Raw genomic sequence first — 22,092 nt, 5'->3', positions numbered from 1 at the left:
CCAAATTGTCGTTCACTCAATGTGGCGTGTTGCTTTTTGGTGCTGCATCAAAGAAAGGTTCATTTCATTTCAAATATATTGTCATGTGTGGTGGCATTGATCGAGACTCACATGCAGCATAATGATAAAAGAATGTAGATGCTGCAGTCGGATGAGGAACCCCTTGCTATGTTGAACCAAGTAATCAATTTGCGCGCTCATGAAAGAAATAAATAGAAAGAAGAATATACTGTGGAAACCGCGCGGAGCCTACAAGGTTGTTCATCGACGACTGCCTGGACATCGGCCACGCAATCACATGAGCGCATAAATCCGGGATATCCATGCTGACGTAATGGCACTGCAGAATTAAGGTTAGACATAAGGCGGATCATTAGTTAATCCAGACAGGTTTGTATTTTTCCTAATCGGGACGGGACAACCTTGAACCAAGGTTTGAGCCTGGGCTGACTAACCACTCGGGCGGGTGTTGTCGCATACCAATCCGCCGGCCAACTACGTGGTTTTTGTCATCGAATGCGTTGTATGATTGATTTCTTTCGTTGAATTTGGTACTCTGTTTTATATCTACATCATTTAATGGATTCATAAGTTGGCTCCTTCAACTCCCGTTTCTCCCTACGATTGTTGATCTCCTGAGGCGTCATTGGAGACGTGTCAGGTTGATCACTCCGGATTGCGCCCCCATCTCCAGTCACGTTGACAATCGACAACGCCGCCAAAGAAAATGGCGCACCAAACGACCGAAAATGTAACGGGCTCATGGAACCCGGCATCATGGCCTGAGGACAGTAAGAATACAGCTACGATGACTTCGACCGAGGGAGGTTTATCAGATCTCATTGCGGCGGACGACTCGAAAGACAACTCACTGGCCGACGTGATCTCCCCTCAAAGCGATGATTTCTCCGCGTGGGATATTTCAGATGAAGTCGACGTGACTCCCGCTCAATACACGAATATGGACGAGCTAGTGAATAACGCATCACCTGCTGTGGATGAGGCACCGTCTTTGAATGCTGTCACAGTGGATAAGGGCGCTGAGATTTCAAGTGGAACAACCGGATCAGCCCCCACTACGCCATCCTTTAATGACACTTCAGACGCCGTCACAAAGCTGGCACCATCGGAGACACATGCTGCAGAGCCCGAGCCGGTCCAGACAGAATCACCTTCAACCGAAGTCGAACGTGAGACCACCGAGAATCTCTCCGCTGGCCAAGAGCAGCTTCTGTCTCCTGTCCCACAGGTCTCGGATCCCATCATACCCACTCTTGCGGCCAAGCAAGAAGCTGCCCGGGACTTGACTTTTGTTAGAGAGATTGCGCCTTCCACGGATGAGCAAACGGCTGCACCCGAAGCCGAAGCCGTGCTGGAAAGTTCTCAGGCCAGTAATAACCAGCAACAAAGTCCTATAAAAGAGTTTTTCCCCCAAACCGATGAAGCCGATACCGACCCCGAAGATCCCTGGGCCACATTTGAACAACACTTGAGCAAGTCTTTACCATCTACCAACGAGGCCCCGCCATGCGAAAATCAGACTACGATTTCTGAACCAGACTCGAGCTTAAGCGAACCTCAGAATACTGTAGAGTCGAACTTTGTTGAAGAAGCTGCACCAGCGGCGGCGGAAGAACCTGTGCCTACCAATGCTCCCTTCGGCCATGAAAGCAACCGTGTCCTTCCATTCGCAGAGGAGACCAATGTGCCAATGGAAAACGGCACTGAGTCGACTTCTGTTGCACAAGAATTTCCTGTGACCAATGAAACCCCTTCCGATCCACCGGCTGCGCAACAGCCCGCGAACAATCACAATGATCTTCCTTGGGCCAATGGGGCGAACGGTGGTGTTGACTCGGATGAGGATGACTTCTATAATCAACTCCGAAGTCAGACAAAACCGATTTTTGCACCGCCAGAGGCAGAATCCAGGTTCGAGGAAGGAGTTCCTCTGTTGGACGAGTCCACACCTGCTTCACCTGAACAGCCAGTGGAAGTAAAGAGCTCTATTGATCACATTTTCGCCAATGATGAGGACACCGCGGATGACTTTTTCGGCTCTGGGGAGAGAACGGAGGATAGCAAGGAAGGAGATGATTTCTTCTCGAAGCAGCACACCGAAGAAGAGACTCACGCCCACCTTACCCGAAAGAGCACAACACAGGTGTTGGAGTCTGCTGGATTCAGCCTTGACTCTCCAGTGAGTGACGCATCGGCAGCAGCGCAGTTCGATGACCTCCTCAAGGGGGTGACATCTGAACCACAACCATCGGTTGAGCAACAGCCAGCAACCGAGCCCCAAGTCGCGACCGAGCCTTCGGAAGAGGAGCTTGCAGCAAGATGGGAAGCCGAATTAGGCGATTCACCAGATGATGATCTGGCAGCTCGTTGGGAGGCGGCATTGGATGACGACGATATCTTGCTGGATACCGAATCCACTCAACCAGTCCCTCCTCAAGTCCCCGTTCAGCAAACTCCCGTTCAGTCTGCCACCAGTGTGCTGTCGACAGGTTTGAACAGCCCCTTCCAAACCCCTCAGCCCTATTTGCAGTCAAGACCAGCCACGGACGTACATACGCCCCACCAGCCATCGACTTCGGATCTACTAGGCGGGCTGCCTATACCAGGAACCGCCCCGCCATCAACCGCTGCCATGCCATCATACTTCCCCCAAAACCCACCGAATCCAGTGGTAACCAGAGGAGAGAGCTTTGCGGAACAGTCAAAACAGGGTTACAAATCTCCTTACGATCTCCCAGATGATTTATCCAGGCCACGAAAGCCATTGGTTACCCGTAAGACTGGTCCACCAGTGACCAGTATGCCCCCTCCTCCTCCCCCAGGAGGTTCTGGCATGCCACCTCCTGCAACTGGATTTATTCCGGCGGCTCGTGCTGCGGCGGCTACGGCCCCTCCACCTGCGCCCAAGAATTTCTACGAAGAGCTTCCTATGCCACCGCCGAGATCAAGACCTGCTAGCTCAGGTCGTTATACTCCTAATCCGCAGGCGGCCCCCGCCCCGACTGCAATGGCACCCCCCATGCCACCAGTCCCTCAGAACCCATACGCAGCCGGGGGAATATCCGCTCTTCCTCCAGCTCATAATCCATATGCAAATGTGGGGTCAGCCATCCCTCCTCCGCAGAGCCAATACCCACCCGCAGGAGCATCTATTCCTCACCCGGCCCTAGCACCATATGCCTCTGTTGCACCGGCAACGACGCAGCCAATTGGGCTCCCAGTTTCATCTGCGCTTCAACCCCCCGAACAGTTGGATCCGTATGCTAGCTTGGCATCGAGTGCACCGGCTGGTCCTCCTGCTATCTCAAGGTATTCTCCTCAGCCGCTTGGCTCGCAGCTGACGTCAAAGCCCCCTTCGCTGCCAAGATATTCTCCTGCGCCGCCTCCCAGTGCCGGGGAACGCCCCAGGTATCCTTCGCAGCCATTGAATGTCCCCGGTCAGAGCTTGCCCTTCCAACCACGTACATCGAGCCCCCTCGCATATCACGAGAAAGTCTCTTACCAGCCCGATAATTCACAAAAACCACCAACGCTCGAGCCTGCGATCAACCTCTCTCCACCAGGCAAGCAGGGATCCGGCTTCGAGACCATGGCCAAACCCTATGCCCCACAGCATCATAATGCCGCTGTCAACATTGCGCGGAGAGAGAGTGCGAGCTCACCCGTTCAAGCATCCCCACCCCATGGACGATATGCTCCACAGGATTACATCAATGACTTTGCCCAGCGTCTTGCGCCAACTTCCAACTATCCTGCCGTCCACCCGGCAGCAAATGCACCATTGTCCCCCCCCCCCTAATGATATCCAGATGGGTCCTCTTCGCAGGTCTCAAACGCAATCACCTGGTCGGGACATGACTAGCCCGCGCTCATCTGGCCAAACCATCAATACACTCCAAAGACCAGCTTCGGTGCATGTTTCGGGATCTCCAACAAAGACAGTGAATTCATACGCGCCTGTGCAGCTTCCTCCGCAAAATCGGGCTGTCACCCAGCACCTGGAGTTCATTGCACCCAGGGATGGACAGGAACAGGATCCCTTAGAACGTTGGAAGGGTGCCCCGATCTTCAAGTTTGGGTTTGGTGGATCTATGGTATCTTGTTTCCCACGACACATTCCCCGATACTCAGCCGGTCAAGTGGCGCCAATGATCAAACCCACTCCCGGTGAAACAAAGATCTCCAAGCTGAACGAATGGCTGCCGTCCATTGATACTATTGCACAGCACCCCGGCCCTCTGAAGACAAAATCCAAGAAGAAGGATTTGGTTGCGTGGCTCTCTAGCAGGATTGCTGCCTTTGAGAATGTCGGCGTTCCAAGCTTCGACCAAGTTCAATCGGATATGCACAAGCGCCACGACGAGAAGACGCTTCTTTGGAAGGTTGTTAAAGTGTTGGTAGAAAACGATGGCAAACTGGAAACTTCCCCGGAAATTCAAAAGTCTCTGCGCCAGGCTATCTTTCCCAACCTGCCTACTCCCGATGCGGATGGATCATATGGCAGTAATGCGGCATTCAGTGGAGTAGATTCTTCGGGTGTGGATTTGCAGTCCGATGCAATTGACGCCCGATGGCTTGAGGAACTTCAGCTCCACTTGATCTCTGGCGATCGCGAGAAAGCTGTTTGGGGTGCCGTCGATCGTCGTCTATGGGGACATGCGATGCTCATCGCCTCCACCATGGACAAGTCCATCGGGAAACAGGTCACTCAGGAGTTCGTTCGCCGTGAAGTTCGATCCAGAAGCGAGAACTCCGCCTCACTTGCAGCGCTTTACGAGATCTTCGGTGGTAACGTTGAAGAAAGCATCGATGAGTTGGTACCCCCGTCTGCACGGGCAGGTTTGCAGTTGATCAGCAAGGCCGATGGCCAGGGCGCTACTAGAAATGCCCTTGAAGGATTAGATAAGTGGAGAGACACACTGGGACTGGTGTTGAGCAATCGTAGTCCCGAGGACCACCAAGCGCTCCTTGCGCTTGGGCAACTACTCGCATCTTACGGACGCACAGAGGCTGCGCATATTTGCTACATCTTCTCGCGCTCTGCCGTGTTCGGTGGCCCTGATGACCCGCAGGTCAATATAGTTCTGCTTGGTGCTGACCACCAGCGCTCGCCTTCTTCTTTGTTAGATGAAGATGCTATCATGCTGACCGAGGCGTACGAGTATGCTACATCTGTTCTTGGCAACTCAACCACTGCCAATCTGCCCCATCTGCTGTCATTCAAGATACTGAATGCTAGGTGCCTCGTTGACCGAGGGCGTAACACAGAGGCGCAAGCCTACTGCGATGCTGTTGCGTCGGCTCTGAAAGCAACCACTCGTCCCTCGTCATACTACCACCAGCACCTCTTTGCGGAAGTTGAGGAGCTCTGTGCACGCCTCCGCCAAACAACAACGGAAAGCGGCTCTTGGATCTCTCGACCGAGCATGGAGAAGGTGTCAGGCTCCATGTGGGCTCGCTTCAACAACTTCGTGGCAGGAGACGACAGCGACGCTGCATCGACTGGATCCGGCAAAGGTGAGCAAGGAGACATCGGTCCCTTCGCAAACGTCGCCGGAACCCCTACGATCAGCCGCTCGCCGTCAGTGTCTGATATTTACGGATCCTATCCTGGCCCCGGAGCCGGAGTACAGCCTATTCCCGCAGGCGGCGCCTCAAAGTATCACCCGTCGAGCCAGTATGCACCCAACGCTTCGCCCGAGCAATTCAAGGGCAGATCCTCGATGGATTCTCAGCGATCAAACCCATACTTCCCGCCCACTGGACGTCGCAGCTCACAAGAATTTTCCCCCTCGCTTGATGGTCAGATGTCATACGGCGGACCTATATATGGATCTCCAAATGCTTCTGCGGCCGGATACCAACAAACTCCGCCATCTTCTTCTTATATTCCTCTCGCTCCGGTGGAAGAAGCTTTGTCGCCCGCTGCCGAGGCTCCTGTAGCCCCACAGTCTGCGCTTAATGGTCTCTTCTATCAGCCAACAGGACAGACTGCTGCATCCACCGAGTCTCCTTACTACCAAGGACCTCCCGGCATGCCTGCTGGGGTGGACGCCTCAAACTCACCTTACGCGCCTCCCGCTGCGAACTCGTCTTATGAGCCGGTCGGTACCAACATGTATGAGCCGGTCGCCACTAGCTCTTACGAGCCGGCCGGGGGCAGTTCCTCTTACGATCCATATGGCGCTGGCTCAAACATGGACGATGATCCTCAAGAACAAAATGAGAAACCAAAGAAGAAGTCGTTCATGGACGATGACGACGACGATGACCTTGCTGCCCGAGCTGCTGCTGTGCAGAAGGCAGAGAATGACCGTCTGGCCAAGGAGGCGTTTGCCAAGGCCGCTGAAGAAGATGGTATGTATCAACAAACCCGACGTTCAAAAACTTGCTAACATTACTTCTCTCGCAGCTAAGAAAGATGCTCAGCCTGGCAAGAAGGGCTGGTTTGGTGGCTGGTTTGGTGGAGCCAAGAAGGAAGACAACCACTCCGGTGGCGGTCCCATCAAAGCCAAGCTCGGCGAGGAGAGTTCATTTTATTTCGACAAGGATTTGAAGAAATGGGTCAACAAGAAAGACCCAAACAGTGCCACACCTGTCCGCGCCACCCCACCTCCGCCCCGAGTATCTGCCCCTCCCAGTCGCACCACGAGCTCAGGCAGCATGCCACCAAATGGAGTGCCTCCGGTCCCTCAACTGCCGGCGATGTCCGCTTTTGGCAGCAGACCCCCCTCTTCATCTAGCGCCGCGCCTCTTTCGTCAAGCCCGGGTATCTCAGGGCTAGCAGTGCCCCCTCTCCCTAGGTCCGTTTCTACCAGTGCGGCTATGCCAACACCACCGGGTAGCTCCAGCGGACCGCCGCCCCGTCCCTCGTCGTCGTTGACTCACGCCAGCTCGATTGATGACTTGATTGGTGCGCCTACGGCCCGCAAGGGTAACACCATCCGCGGCAAGAAGAAGGGCCGTTACGTTGACGTGATGGGCCAATAATCGGAAATTCTATACGGATGGCCGATATAGTGCTTAGGCCCTGACCGAGTTCTATAATGTCCTTTTCTTTTGTTTTATTATGTTTTTCTTTTTAATTGCTACGCATTTTATTTGTTATTCCATGATTGCTTTGACGAATTACCCCTGCCCCAACCCTTGAATAATACACCCCCTGCTACATTTGTCATTGCCCCCAAGCATTTTGCATGTGTTTTGGCCTCAGGCAAACACGCCCCTGCGTTCTCGCCCACTGAACCTCGAAGCCTTGCTTTTGCACATAGCTTATTTGTTCTTCGGCGCGTCCTCATCCATGGAGTCGAGGGCTCGTCCTCCTGGCATTATGTATATCACCCTCCCCTCCGTTGGAATCTACGATCTGGAGGTTTCTTCTTGCATGGCTTGTGCTATGCACTGTCTTAATACCAATTTCTAATAATTGATTCGGATTTTGAACGCTTTCATTCGGTCGTAAAGTTCGTGGCTTGGTTTTGGTGGACTCATGTTGTAAAGGAATTGATATAATACTGAACGTCATTAAAAGAGCAACTCATTGGGGACATTTTTAGACAGCTTCAACTCACAGTGAGACAGGACTCCTCCCCATTCCAACTCCCCGGCAGATAAACGTATAGAACGAGTGCCATATCATTGACGAAGCCTATCCAAGCAACGAAGTCAATATCCGATCAATCTCAAGATAGTCACCATACTCACAAGCAACGACCTTAGGACTAAGTCTCCCAATACTAAGTACCCGACTCCAATCCTTCCCATCAATCCTCACCCTTGCCCAACCAGACTCATCCCCCTCCCTAGCCTCGCGCATTCTATTCCGCTCACTGGGCAGCTGCTCGATCTGCTCCTGCGTCATCTGCGCCGGATCCAGCGGCGGATTAACAAGATCTGACCAAACACTAGCAATGCGCAGCTCATCAGTTGCAATAGCCAGCCTCAGCGAGCCATGCATATTAGCCGACAACTCCAGCTTCGGCGAGGAATTCGTTGACAGCGTCGTTCCTGCATTTGTGCTAAACGACACGGAGTTCATGCCCGGTGCCTCGGGCGCCATTACGCCGGGCTTCTCTTTCGATCCCGTTGACGCGAGTTTCGTATATCGATCAGATATACTCTTCAGATGGGCCAGATTGGGCAGGATAATGTGCACCTCTGGGTCTGGGCAGTGCGGCTCGTGTAGACCCTCGACTGCGGACTCGTGCAGGATCTTGATGGGCACTTCTTGCGTGATCCAGGTCTGGCGTTCGCGGGGCCCGCGATCACCCGTTGTGTCGGTTGGGTTGGTGGATATGTCGTCCGTGCTCGTGGCTAGGGCCATGTTACCGTCTGTCCATTCTGTTGAGAGGACGGTTAAGGCTAGGAGAGGTTGTTTGTCTTTTTTTGTTAGGCGGAGCTGGGTGTGTGTTGAGCCCCATGCTGAGCGGAGAGCGCGGTTCAGGACGCTGATGTTCACTTCGATGTTTATGGCATCGGAGTTGGATTCGAGTTCGTAGGTTGTGTCATCGAAGATGGTACCCTGGGGGAGTTAGCTAGGATATGGACACAATGAGTTGGTGGCTTACGTACGACTGGTATTGTGGCCCATACTTGGGTACCTTGGTCAGGGATGATGGTAAATCGGACAACCTCGCTTTCCAAGCGCATCCAGCACACCTTACCCAGAGAGGCGAGGGACGCAGTGAGCTCTGGTTTGGTTAGTTTTGAGGATATTTCTCAACTGAATAAATCAGACTTACTGGAAAAGGTCCTGCTGTCCCTCAATTGTGTTCTGAATCGCATGACTGAAGTAGTTGGCGGAGGAATGTTTGATGTCAAAGCGAGCTTATCGTTATCGCTTCAATGTTTTCGTTTACCACTTTGCACACTTTGCGTAACCACACTTATGTAGGCATCTTTTTACTCAGAATAATTCTATTTGTTGACTCTATTGCTAATATTGCTGTTGTTTCTAACGTCCTTTCAGTTCACTTGGATCGAGAGACAAACTCGCCACCAAAGCTGCTCCCACGCCAGAACCGTCTTCCGCTGCATTGAGAGATATAAGATCCTCTTCACCAGGCTCCCAATCGAAAATTTCACGAAGACCTTGCGTTGCTCGACCCTTAAACATACTATACTTACTGAACACCGCCCCATCAACTCCAACGCGACACTTGCGAATGTTCTTCTTCTTGCAAATGGCGGCAATCCCACATGCATAAAGACGCGCCGCACGCGTCGCGATCAACCCGATAAGATAACGGCACGCCTTCAACTCGTCCAGCGTACTTTTCAAGTTAAGGATCTCTGAGAATTCGGCTTTCATGTCCGTCAGACCTTCAGAATTATCCAACTCGGCGATTGACAGGAATGAGGCCTCTAGTGCATTTTCTGTCCGGAGTTTGGTTACGTCTTGCCCTTTGAAGATTACCCCTTTCTCATGCATCGTTAAGAGCATCAGTCGCAACATCTCGCCTATGTATAGCCCTGCCACCATCTTCTCGTAGATTTGAGTGCCCGGTCGAGCAGATTGTTTGTCAATTTGGTGGTCGAACAGGGTCAGGGGCAGCACTTTGCGTTCGTTATCGAAGGCACCGTATTCAGTATTGATGATTACAGTTGCGTCTTCTGGAAGCCCATACTCACGGAGCTTGGGGATATCCCGGCAGTCTTCCATATATGCCGCGTTGCAACCGGTGCTAAAGATGCTGCCGATTTTGACCTGTGGGTCCCGGTAATGGGACGCGACGAGCGTTCCCGACGTGTCGTTGATCAGGGCCACTACTTTTACCGGGAGATTCTAGCCCATTCAGCTGCTACTCTTTCAATGACTGGTTGGCACTGACCTTTCTTTGCAGTGCAGCTTCTATTTGGGGTACGACGTCATTCCCTTCCACTCCGGGCACGTTGAAGTTTTTCGTCCACCGCTGCAGGGTTCCACTCCGGATAGACCTTTGGTCGACAGGAAATGAAAAGGTGAATGCCAATGGCAGTGGCCTTTTTTCTTCTTCACCGTTTTGGTGATCATCCAGAAAAGACGATAGTCGATCCGCTATGAAATCCCACAGTGTCTCTAGGGTGCTTGTCTTGATTCCATCTGGGAGCTTATACTTCCGCTGGATCTGATCAAAGTCTCTCCTTCCTGTGGACAGACATACGTCGCATATGCGTAGATTTGTCCCTCCCATGTCCATGGTCAGAATCCGTCCTTTCTCATTACCGGTTGGGTACCTCGATATCCATGTTACGTTCATGGGCTTCTCTCGTCATTCAAGTCAGCATTGATATTCATTGGAGATCAATCTCGTTTACAAGGTACTGACAATGCATCCGCCCTCCACGGAAAGTCCTTTCTCCAGCTCCTTGACGAAATGATCGGTGATCGTCTTCAGTTTGGGTCCATCAACTATAACCATGCCTTCACATTCCTTCAATTCTCTGGTCAGCTCATCGCTCACACCATCCAGAATCTCTGGTCGATATCGAAAGTTCGACATGACTGTTGGACTGTTGTTAAAGCGTGCTCGTCTTCTACATTTCCTCGATCTTCGGGGATATCTTTAGCCCTACTTTGGGCTCAGGTCAATTCCGGAAACGCCATTATGACCGCATAATGATTGTAACCTCAGAAACTGGTTCAAACCCCCATTCAGGTAATTTGTTTATAGCGATATAATTCCTATATTAACAATAATTCGCGTGAAGTATTTCTTTTTCTCCTTGCATCTGGGGATCTGAACTAGTAGAAATAGTGCATATCTTGCTCACATAGGGTTTATATCGAGATTTCGTCAGAGATCTCGAAGCAAAATAACCCTTTTTTCAAGTCATGAACCAATATTAGCCATTTGCCACCTTATTCACTACACAAAGCTCGTAGAAAAAAATACTAACATCCAACGCGTAACATGAACGCGGATCGGCCGGACAGTGCACTCTTTCACTCCACAGTTAACCGCCCCCTGATCTGATCTCCACTTCAAATATTATTTCCAGCTTCAGAAAAACTTCCGACTATTGACACTTTTCCGACCCTTTCCTGCCTCTTTTAACTATTGATCTCTTTGTTTTATTGAATTATTTGATATTTGTGATCAGAAAGCAGGTCTTTCTGTGTCCCCTCCTTTGCTCCACTCCAACTTCCTTACCTCCATCCTATTTTTGATCTCTCTTTTATAACCCAATTCCCTCTGCATCTCTTTCTGCAAGTCTTTTTTCGGCTGCAGCAAAAACAACAAAAACACGTTCTGCTCAAGCTCAGTGCTTGGTTCTACAATTTGTTATAACGCGCATCTCAGCATGCGGGCTCGACAGTCCTCTTTTCCGCCCTCGTTCCGACCGCCGTCACTTACATGTTATCCTCGAGACAGTCGAGGCTTTCTCTCACTGTGAAACACATCTACAAATCATTCATTCGGAATGGCGGCTCGAATAAATAATCGCCCAATCATCCGCCTCTCCCCCGTTCACTCTCGCCAAAATTCCTCCGACAAAACCGGCTCCATCTACCAACAACTCGATCCTCTCCTCAGCAATCTCTCCCCCGAATCAACACTCCAAGCCCTCACCTCTACCGACGCTGTCCCCTCAAATGAAAAAGCCGCCCACGATATCCTCTCACAAAGCATCTCCCAAGTCTCACCTGCTGAACGCGCCCTAGGGATCCGCGCCGCCGTAGCCGCTCAAAACCTAGACTTGTGGCACAAGGAGGTCCAATCATGGACCTGGCCGAGCCAGCACGATGTGAAATTCGGAAAGGGTTTTATTCCACCTCCAGGCTCATATGCTGGAAGCAGTCCCTCACAATCGGGATTCTTACATCCCCCTACCTTGGACGAACACTACTATGGAAGCTTGCCAGCGAGCGTGGTCGAGCGAAACCAAAAAAGAATAGAGGAGATCCGCGATGGAATGGACGATCTCAACGTGGAGGAATTAAAGGAACACGTTTTGAATGCCCACATTCCATCCAGGTCTCGGCCCTCTTCCGCCACAAGTTCCGTGTCTGTGCCCCCGCCCCTCAGCTATGTACAGTTGAGCGACTTTACAGCCGTGGTTACCGCGACGATTCTGCGCGCTCTTCCCTTCCTTGCGCGACTCAACGCTTTGCTTACGACATGGGACGTTCGCCTGCTCGTTCTGCGCCAAATCCCTGGCCTGCTCAGAGAGCTGTCGATCACCCGTTCGGCCCTTGATTCCTCTCTTCACGCGTTACGGGACCCACAGCTCGCTGCATCAGAGTTGAATAGATACTCCGATGAGTCTATAGTTGCCGATCATGTTAAGTTGGAGTCTGCTGTTGTTGCTGTGGGAAGGAGGATGGATCGCGTTCTGGACGCGCTGGAAGGTCGTCCGGACTCTTTGCCCGAACAGTGGATTGACGACTTGGAGTCCATCGAGTCTGATTTCGCGGCCTGGGTTGTGGAGGCTGAGAAGTACAAAGTCCAGAATCAGTGGTTGCGTTCCAAGGCCGACGCCGAGGCCAAGGCCAAGGCTCAGGCTCAGGCTGAAAAGTCTGTCGTCGACACGTTCCTACCAGATACTTCATCGAAGGAATTCCGGGAGGAACTAATTTTAGATTCCGTCTCCAGCCCCGCAGAAGGTGAAACATCTAACCCAGAGCTTAATACTCAAAATGGAGCTGATCGTCAATTCGATCTTCGTACTTCGGCTTCATCGATTGAAGACTCGGCGGTCCCTCTTGAAGAGACAGTATTGCCGTCAACGTCCCTCGATGGACATTCTTCTTCAGCCCTCACAGTTTCAACATCGGTGGGAAAGTTCCATGTTGCCCAGAGGCAGGATAATCTCACACCTGTTTCGGTGACAGACGACTCCGAAACTCCAACACAATCTCACTTTCCGCCAGATATATCTGCTATTGGTAGCAAGCCCCCGTCAGCTCTTGCGTCTTGTGTGTCTGATCCAAACTCGGAAAACAAGGAGAATATTCCTCCGCTGGGCTACCAACAGGCCGATGGAGGTGGCTCACCTGTCGCCAACAGTCCCACAAGGGCGAATGTTTTGTCCGAGAATACAGCAGCCATCTGCGACACTTCAGTCCAGCATCCTGCACTCATCGAAGCAGACACTCAAAGACCTCAAATCACGGTTGCCGAGGATGTGTCTGCTGTACAAGTCAATCGTGTCTTTACGGGTGACAAAGATCTGCCTGTCGCAACTATGCCTGACAACAATGGAGAAAAAGCAGATGTGCAGCCAGAGGCTCACACCCCACACCAACCCTCTCCTCCCACCAGATCAATAAAATTCACACCCAGATATGTTGTTGATCAAAGCCCTAAGGGAATATCTGGATCCAGTGGACAAAGTTCAATTGATTCTGCGGCGCCGGCAACTGCATCTCCTGTTCACACACCCAAGACATCGGAAACTCATCCATCTAAACCAAGACCGTCGATGAGGGGATCCCAAATCCCCTTGGCATCACCCAAGTCTGGATCCAACCACACACCCATCAAGCCCCAGCCTCGACACCAGCAAAAGTCCCACAATGTTTCAAAGACTGTCCGCAAACCATTGCAAAGTCCTATTAAGCTTTCAGACTCTCGCTCCACAAAGCTCGATCTCGATAGGAATGCTTCGGTCGCCCCTCAAATATCGCACCGTCGTCGAACTTCCACTGGATCTGTAGGCTCCTTGCTCTCGGATCATTCCTCTCTCATCTCGAGCCCTGATGCACCTGAGCCGCGGACTGCCTCTTCAAGTGAAACTCAACTTCGACCCTCATCTCACACCAAATCCACACACCCTCCTTCGCATGGAGTGCACACTCTGAGAGAGGATCGTCTCCGTCATTTGGAAAACCAAAAGCCGGACCTCCGGGTCTCGCTCCAGCAGAATCGTTCGGTCAGTTTACCACTGGAGCGCTTTATCAATGAACGACTTGAGTTGGGCTTGGCAGGGGAGTCAGAGCCAGATATGAACTGCATGGAGACCTCCATGAAACGCCCTATCACATCCTCTGACTTCCCTAAACCTCCGAAGGTATGAAAGGCCTTCTTCCCTTTGATGTCTATGTAGGTTTCTAATTAATGATTCTAGTCTCGGAGCACGACCCCGGTTCCAGGAAGCTCTAAATCCATGCGACCAGTGCCACGTACCTCTGCCGCTCACAATCAAATTTCCTGTGGAAAGTCTGCGTCCGATTTAAACGCCCAGAACGAATTGGCCAGACGTGCGGAGCAAAATAGAAACGCATTCGCGCAAAATACTGCTCGCCGAGCCATGGAGCACCAGGCGGAGCCCAAGTCTCTCCGGCTGCGCAAGCGACTGACTGCCCACCCGAGTCTCGAAAGCCTCGGGGTCAAGCGTCAAGAACTGTCTTATGTAGAAGAACACGAATCAGAGCTGACTGATTTCGGTTCCCGCGCCTCTTCACCCACCAAGCATCACAGACAGCCTCGTGATCACCTCGACGAGAAGATCAGTTCCATTCTCAACTCTCTCCCTGGTCACATACATTTAGTCGACTCAAATCACGAAGCGGACACATCCTCGTCGTCCTCTTCCATAGACCGGAGAATCCGTTATCGCTCAGAATCACCATCGGGATTTCGAACACGGAGCGCTACACCCGCGCCTTCTTTGACGTTGATGCCTGCTGCCCGCAGAAGGCATTCACACGCTTACAAGGCTGAAGACAGCTGTGTGAAGCTCTACCACCTCCACCATGGTGGTCAGGCTGCGCCGACCAAACTCTTCGTCCGCACCGTCGGAGAAGAGGGACAACGTGTCATGGTTCGCGTCGGCGGTGGTTGGGCTGACTTGGGCGAGTACCTCCGCGAGTACGTCATCCACCATGGCCGTCGCAAGGTATCCGAGACTCCTCGTGTTGAAGTGCAGGGCATCAAGACACGTTCATCTCCTTCCTACACTTCTCCAGGGACCCTTTTACCCCCGGTGGCCTCGGCATACATCACCTCCGGCCGCGCAACCCCCTCTCTACCACCATCAGTCCTCAGCGCCCGCCCACCCTCCTCCCTGACCGTTCAGAAAAAGCGCCGCGGCTCAACCGCCTCCGATATCATGGGGACCCGGGCTGTAACAACAGGCCACCTCAACTCCTTCACCTCACCCCCACCAATGGCCACCCATCTCCCCTCAACCGGCAGACGCCTATCTGTCTCCTCAGGCCACTCAGTCGGCGAGGCCCACTCCCCCAACACTGTCGCCGGCCTACCCTCCACCGAAACCCGCTCCACACCCCTCGGTCTAGCGGGACCAAAACCTCGTGCTCGCTACGAGTCCATGAGCCCAGAAGGCGAAGCCTGGGTTGCAGACGTCCTCCAAAAAACGCGCCGCTCCAGCTCCCAAAACGTGCCCCATTTCACACTCGGCTCCCCGCCGTACATTGATATCGATGACCACTCTGACACTACCGACACCTTCCACGGTCCCTCCCTACCAAAGGTCCGCAGTATTGGCGATATTGGGTCCATTGGAACGAGTCGACGGGTCGTGCTGAAGGGTCTGGGACGTCGTTCTTAATTTTGCAAATATTTGCGAGCATTTGATTTTTTGCTCTCACATTTTCATTTCCATTCTTGTTTCTATTTCCTGCCTTTGGGTTGGAGTTTTTCATAATTTTGGTCTCTGGCTGTACATTTTTGAAGCCGGCCTTTATTTCGGGGTTCTATCTATTTGGTTCTTTGCATCAGCGTGGCGAATTCTAATTTGGTTTGGGGGTTTGGTGTTAGAGCTATATCTACAATACCCTGTTGTTATTTGGTTCATAGAATGATATTTGCATTTACAATCTGCTTTCCACATCCGTTCTATTCAAGTGTTGAAAAGTCAAATAGAGTAATTATATCATTCTAGCTTCATCTTGAACATCTCTCAATTCCGTTCAGGGCAATTTGGGTGGCACCGGCTCACTGTTGCGCACAGGATGCGCGGCACAGACATCATAGGGAACATCATATTTGCCGCGAGATCATTTACGATGCCCCAAGACGATGGAACGGCGAAGAGATCAACATCGTACTTCTCCGTGGCTCCCAGGATACCACCACCCGGCCCGCTGTAGTAACGCTCTTGCTCCACCATCTCAGCGTATCTATCGCTGTCCACATCAATGCCTACGGCTTGATTCCACACAAACTTGCTGATGTCTCTCTCCGGGTGTTTGTCCTCCGGGTGAATTTTTGTAAACTCAATGAGGTCCTCTGTGGAGCGGATATTGTTGGGATTCGGCTCAAGTGTTTTTATACACTAAACAATGTTCCGTCGGAATTCCGACAATCGACATGTACTGTGGCAATGGCTAATGCGTCTGAGGAGCATTTCGCAAGAAATAGAACTAAGAAGCTTCGCCTTTTCTGGCTTATCACACACCCCGAATTCTGCCGGCGTGGGGTCGCAACTATGTTGTGTAACACGGGTCGAGAAGAGGCCATTAAGAGGAGCTGGGTGTGAACTGCGATAGCCACTCCAATAGGGATTCCATCTACCGGAACCTTAGATGCGATGTTGTTGAGTCTGCGATCATTCAAGCTCCCGGAGCAGCTGAAAAAGTGGACATTTACATGATGAGGGAAAATGTCAATCATACTGCCTGGCATGTGTCTTTCGTCGCTTATTTCGCACTTCATGCAGCTCAATTATACTAATAGTAAAAGCACAACGCCATTTTGCTTTGCGATCTACTAAGCGAGTAGGGAAATATAAATATGCATATAAAGACCCCGTGCCGTAAAAATCCATGCTTTTCTATCACCTTTGCGAATTTTTAACAACAAATGACAAGGGGGCCACTTGATTTGCTATTGATTCGAGACTTTCCCTTTGATTTTTGAATTATGTGATTTAGGAGGAGGGGTGAGGTCATGAAACTGATAAGCCTAACTTCCGCCAACAACGCGATTTGCGAAGATTGCATAGCGACTAAGGGGTTGGATTGAGTTATTTCTAGTTTTGCTGCCTCAACATTTGCCTGATCTTGATCGCTTGTTTCACCACTACATACGGTATACTGTAATCGTTTCTCACAATCAGAAACAATGTTCGTATTGGGAAAAAAATCCATCGAAGTATACACTGCGCCTTCCATCTATCTCACGGCAGGAAACTTTGAAAGTGAAGGGTATGCCTGTGACAGTGGATCGAGTTACGTGCTGGGACCAAAACTGAGCCTACAAAACTGCCCTGGGCATATGGGAATATGAGTTCAAGGCCCTGGGAACGACATTCTATGAGACTTGCGTCGGCTGTCTCTCGTAATTGACCCCAAACCCCACAGACAAACAAGAAGCAGGTAAATCAATTCTACAGGACAAAGGGATGGAATGCAACGCAGTTCGGGTCTACTTAACACTCTTGAAGAGGTTGCAAAATCATTTGGGGGCCAGCAATACCTTGCTTCCAGTCATACCCTGAATCTCACTAAACCTGAGCCTGTGATATACGCCGGCGAACACTTCAGAAAAAAATACGACAAAAGACAAAAATAAGTTGAGGCAATTGCCCAAGACTCATGGGTTCCGGCTCATCCAAATGGCGGGTCAGAGTGTGACGCTGGTCTCTGGTAACGACGGCTACATCTATTACCCCACAGTGAGGTTGACTTCGGATCCGAAAAGCACTGTATGAGTCTATATGTTGCAGTCTCTTTACAGCTCGTCTGTGTAGTTGAATCAGACTCATCAGCCGCAATTTCAGTGAGATAACCGCCTCATCCACTGCCTTCATGAGTCCTGTGATATCGAGTGGATTCAACACCGCGTCGGTCCGAGCCTTGTTACACATCTAATGCTATCATGGCATCAAAAGAGCTAGGGAGATATCCTTGGCCCTTGCGATGGATTGCACAGTGGTTCAATGTTCGCGCGCAACAGGTTCGAGCTTCCCTCAAAGAAGCACGACAGATCCTCGCCCTATCCTTGCCCAGAGGATGCAGGAAAGATCTTCGCAGGGCGGGGCGGCCTTGAATAATGATGCGATGGATTGGCAGCAGCAGCTAGCAAGGGACCGAAAGGTCGATGCGGTGGTCACTCAAGTCGGCCTGGCTCTGGCTGCCATTCACACTACGGGGGATCTGCTTTTCAAAACGATCGGCCGAATTGCTGCTCACCCAGAAGTGTTACCTGAACTACGCGAAGAGATAGAACAGGCCATATCAGTCCACGGGTTAAATAAGACTGGAGTTTATAATATGCAGCGTCTGGATGCAGTCGCCTTGGCGATTATGAAGTGGTACGCCACCGAGGATATCGACTGAGCGAATGGAGTTACTATTCCCAAGGGAACCCAGACCTCCGTCATTACGGACATCATGCGCAGTGAGAAGACCTACGATCATGCCAAAGAGTGGGATCCATACAGGTTCTACAATATCCGGCGAAATGGCCAATAGCAGCAAGGTCAATAAGTATCTGCGACCGCACAACACTTGGCATTTGGGTTTGGAAAACACGCGTGTCCGGGTCGCTTTTTTGCAGCCCACGAACTCAAGGTCATGCTGGCTCATATTTCGCTCAAGTTTGATATTGAATATATTGATCAAGACAGACCCAAAGTGAGAGTTGGTGGAAGCGATGTTTTCGCAGATTGTACACCCAGGGTTCAAGTTCGCCGTCGAGATGGATATAAAATACCCATTGTATCGTAAGCTTGAGCAGGTTGAATGGATTGATGTTCAAAATGTCATGTGTCTAAGTACAAATTGCTTCGGGGCTTCAAGCAGTTGAGGAACAGAATCAATTGATGTTGTAAAAGAAGTATCATGTTGTTCTTCTGAAAAATGTAAACTCCGTAACAGTTGTGATCTCTACATATATTGATAAGGGTATTCAATTCGGTTGGAGTCACTGCAGTATCAATTCGTAAGCCTCAGCTGTCATTATCCCTGCCATGATGTAACACACCGGTGCCTCGCAGTGTTGAATAGAACAAAGAAATGTGATGCGTGGTTCTGAACAAAATAATGGAGGACATTGAGTTTTAACTCCGCTAATCCCCAATACTCTTATTTCACCTTCCTTCCACCCCTCACTACTACGAGAATTTTCCTATCAGGCTATCCAACATACAACCTGGCCAAGGGAACCTCGACCCCGCTGAATCGATCAATACAGCTAACCAGTCGGTTTAAAGTCACCATGGCTGCCGCTCGATTGACCTGGCTAATCACTGGCGCATCGTCAGGCCTTGGCAAATATATCGCTTCCGAAGCTCTTAAGGCTGGCAATAAGGTCATTGGAGCCACACGCGATGTCAGCAAGGCTGAAACCACCTATCCGGAATTTTCGGCCAAAGGTGGCATTTGGGTAAGGATCGATCCTGCTCAAAATAATGCGTATGATCAGGTTTCAAAGTACTCTCGTGAGCACCAAGTGGATTTTCTGGTGAATAGTGCTGGCTATGCTTTCATTGGTGGTGTGGAAGATACAAGGTCAGTGTCTGGAACAATTCAGTATTGCTGTACCTCTCTCTAAATTTCTGTACAGTGAAGAAGAAGTCCGCCAGCACATGGAGGCCAATTTCTATGGGCCTCTTCGTGCTGTTCGGGCCTGTCTGCCGGTCATGCGTGAGAAACGCTCCGGTCAAATCATTCTCATCAGCAGTGGTGCCGGGTATGTGTATACCACCTCAAACGTTTTGGATCCATGGGACTGACCTCAACCTTCATATCGCATAGATTCATCGCCCGCCCTGGACGGGGCACCTATTCGGCTAGTAAATTTGGAATCGAGGCTTTTCACGAATCCCTGTCTCACGAGGTCAGGTCCCTTGGAATCAAAGTCCTGATTGTGGAGCCTGGCGCATTCCGAACCCCTTTCGCCACACGTCAGGTTGTCCCTGCTGCATTTGAGAATGGCTTCAGTGACGGCTACACTGGTATGCCAGTTGAGGCGATGGTCAGCGCGTCTCGAAATCTTACAGTTGCTCCGGACTGGATTAGAGGGGACCCAGAGAAGGCGGCAAGAGTAATCATGAACGCTACAGATAAAGGGTACGATAATCTCCGGCTTCCTCTGGGTAAGGACTGTGTGGCTGCTTTAGAGACGAAGATTGGAGAGCTGCAGAGAGATTTGGACGCTACATGTTCGGTCGCCATTGCTACCGATGTTGATTAAATCTTCGAAGGTTGCCTCACAAATATACATCAATATGTATCATTTGAAGCATGTGATTATAGTCTGAGAATGTCACAGTGGTGATTTTTGGAAGAGTAAATCAGAATGAATGCACACGCATGGTCTTTGGAGAGCTGGAGAGATTCTTCTCACGATAAAGGGTTTTGTACTCTACATCAGAATTTTCTATCCGAATATCAAGTGCTCCAGTCATTCGTTCGCAGTACAAAAAAGGATCTTGTATCGTACTGACAGCCTAATGAGTCCAGATGGCGGGGTGAAAGTTCTTTGGAGGCAACGTAAACTATGCGTTTCTTCAATGAACGGCTTGCATGGCTATATAAATCAATCAATCTACCTACGTATTTTGAGATAAAATATGCAAATGAACACAACGAAGAAAGAGATTGTATACGTCTAGCCCAGTATGTGGCAGCTCCAATCCACCCTTGGCCCTGTCAGTCTCGGAAGTAGAAAAGTATAAAAAAATAATAGCCATTCCCTTCCAGTAAATTCTTCGCTCAAGCGGTACGTCTCTTGAACCAGAAATTTGCTTTAGAATCGACTACTGTCAGAACACCCGCGGCATTGCACATTGGGTGTCCAGGGGCACCTTCAGCCAGTTTGAAATCGTAGTATTTCAAGAAGCGTGCCATTATTACCTTGGCTTCGTGAATCGCGAAAAACGTCCAGGGCATGCCTGGGTGCCTAGGCCAAACACAAAGTGATCATTACCAGTACCGACAGCCTGTCCAGAATAAGTGGTCAATGGAGGGAGCAGGCAGGTAAAAGATTAAGATGATACATAGTTGATTTCCCGTCTAGCGCTGGGTCATTGCGCAACTTCTCAAATCGGAAGCCGTCAAATGTCTCTGGATTCTCAAGAGTAGAATGCTTGAAGACATTATGTTGCGTATCTACTCCCATGAGTGCCCCGACGGGGAGATGAGTACCATCCGCTAGGGTAATTGGAGCAGTGACCTTGCAAATCGTGCCAACTTAACATTCTTAGCAATTTATTCTCTTTCAAGGAATAGTTCTGACATACCACGCATAGAAAGAGCGAACCTCTGACATCCCCGAAAGAAGGAATACATTTTTCGAAGCTTCGCAACGTTCAGCCTATTCATCAGGACATCACCTAAAGCCAGGACCTCTTCACGAAGAGACTCAATGTATTCGGGCCGAGATGTGAGGTCGTACATAAGGTGTGTAACTATCGAAGCAGTCGTGAACAAAGCAGCACGACTGGTCCCCACTTGGGCGGTGATTTGGAAGTCCACATCTTTCCCTAGATCTCCCTTCACGGTTCCATGATCAATTGAATCAGGTCAGCGGTTGGGGTGAATCCAGGGTTTTTCGCATCTTCGAGGTGCTTCTGAATAACCGGCTTGATGATCCCATACGACACGCGTTAATATATATACCTAAACAAACGACAGTCAATGGAGGTTACTTCACTTTTTAGCACTCTTTCTGGCTTGACGGATGGCTTGTAACTGTGGGGTTTTCTAAGCAATGAAGGGTCGCATGAAAGGATAAGCAGGCCATAGATCAGGAACGCTTGCAAATGCACCTTGGGTCATAACAGTGATATTTCGGATAGAACTCTCCCCGGTAGGCGATTTTGGTGGAGGTTGGCCGTACAATTTTGTCCACTGGTTATCCAACCTCTTCTTCTCTTATATAGCTTCTTTCTCTCTCCTAGTCTTCATTAATCGATTGGCATCTTCTGTACTGAGTATACCAGAGCCTTAGATCTTAGGAATCTCTCTTTTGGTGATTTGTCGCTTCCGAGGAGCCTATATCTCCCTTATTCGACTAAATATATCGCTTATTATCGTAGGCTGTTCTACTATACGTTTATAGTAGTAGAACGTATATTAAAAGCCTTATTAGAGCTTCTTTATAAGGGCCTTTATAATAAATATCTTTAAAAGCTTTTTTAATTCTTCTCGAGGTCTTAGGCACTCTTTAAAGGGGTGTT

The 22,092-nt window shown here is 50.4% G+C and overlaps 6 protein-coding genes across 6 annotated transcripts; 4 read left to right on the top strand and 2 right to left on the bottom strand.

The window, feature by feature from the left end:
• Nucleotides 1–727: 727 nt before the first annotated feature.
• On the top strand, nucleotides 728–7,011 carry sec16 (COPII coat assembly protein SEC16; the record flags this gene model as incomplete). Its single annotated transcript, XM_057236618.1, has 3 exons — nucleotides 728–3,778; nucleotides 3,831–6,378; nucleotides 6,434–7,011. 3 exons carry the CDS (start codon nucleotides 728–730, stop codon nucleotides 7,009–7,011), a joined length of 6,177 nt encoding a protein of 2,058 aa, XP_057103421.1.
• A 497-nt stretch (nucleotides 7,012–7,508) lies between these two features.
• N7529_001086 (Hexokinase N-terminal) lies at nucleotides 7,509–10,502 on the bottom strand (the record flags this gene model as incomplete). Its single annotated transcript, XM_057236617.1, has 7 exons — nucleotides 7,509–7,535; nucleotides 7,593–7,669; nucleotides 7,726–8,542; nucleotides 8,593–8,711; nucleotides 8,980–9,805; nucleotides 9,852–10,267; nucleotides 10,325–10,502. The coding sequence occupies 7 exons, from the start codon at nucleotides 10,500–10,502 to the stop codon at nucleotides 7,509–7,511; spliced, it is 2,460 nt and encodes an 819-aa protein (XP_057103420.1).
• A 922-nt stretch (nucleotides 10,503–11,424) lies between these two features.
• Nucleotides 11,425–15,516, top strand: N7529_001085 (GAS2 domain protein; the record flags this gene model as incomplete). The annotated part of the gene is made up of 2 exons (XM_057236616.1): nucleotides 11,425–14,013; nucleotides 14,071–15,516. The coding sequence occupies 2 exons, from the start codon at nucleotides 11,425–11,427 to the stop codon at nucleotides 15,514–15,516; spliced, it is 4,035 nt and encodes a 1,344-aa protein (XP_057103419.1).
• Nucleotides 15,517–15,867: 351 nt separating this feature from the next.
• On the bottom strand, nucleotides 15,868–16,427 carry N7529_001084 (glutamyl-tRNA amidotransferase subunit A; the record flags this gene model as incomplete). Its single annotated transcript, XM_057236615.1, has 2 exons — nucleotides 15,868–16,242; nucleotides 16,284–16,427. 2 exons carry the CDS (start codon nucleotides 16,425–16,427, stop codon nucleotides 15,868–15,870), a joined length of 519 nt encoding a protein of 172 aa, XP_057103418.1.
• A 1,493-nt stretch (nucleotides 16,428–17,920) lies between these two features.
• On the top strand, nucleotides 17,921–18,247 carry N7529_001083 (Cytochrome P450; the record flags this gene model as incomplete). Its single annotated transcript, XM_057236614.1, has 1 exon — nucleotides 17,921–18,247. One exon carries the CDS (start codon nucleotides 17,921–17,923, stop codon nucleotides 18,245–18,247), a length of 327 nt encoding a protein of 108 aa, XP_057103417.1.
• An 880-nt stretch (nucleotides 18,248–19,127) lies between these two features.
• On the top strand, nucleotides 19,128–20,105 carry N7529_001082 (SDR family oxidoreductase; the record flags this gene model as incomplete). Its single annotated transcript, XM_057236613.1, has 3 exons — nucleotides 19,128–19,420; nucleotides 19,476–19,601; nucleotides 19,667–20,105. The coding sequence occupies 3 exons, from the start codon at nucleotides 19,128–19,130 to the stop codon at nucleotides 20,103–20,105; spliced, it is 858 nt and encodes a 285-aa protein (XP_057103416.1).
• Nucleotides 20,106–22,092: the final 1,987 nt, after the last annotated feature.

This window comes from Penicillium soppii (assembly GCF_028829465.1).
Source record: "Penicillium soppii strain IBT 18220 chromosome Unknown utg000001l, whole genome shotgun sequence".
Taxonomy (NCBI): domain Eukaryota; kingdom Fungi; phylum Ascomycota; class Eurotiomycetes; order Eurotiales; family Aspergillaceae; genus Penicillium; species Penicillium soppii.
This window is presented reverse-complemented; position numbering and strand designations above follow the sequence as displayed.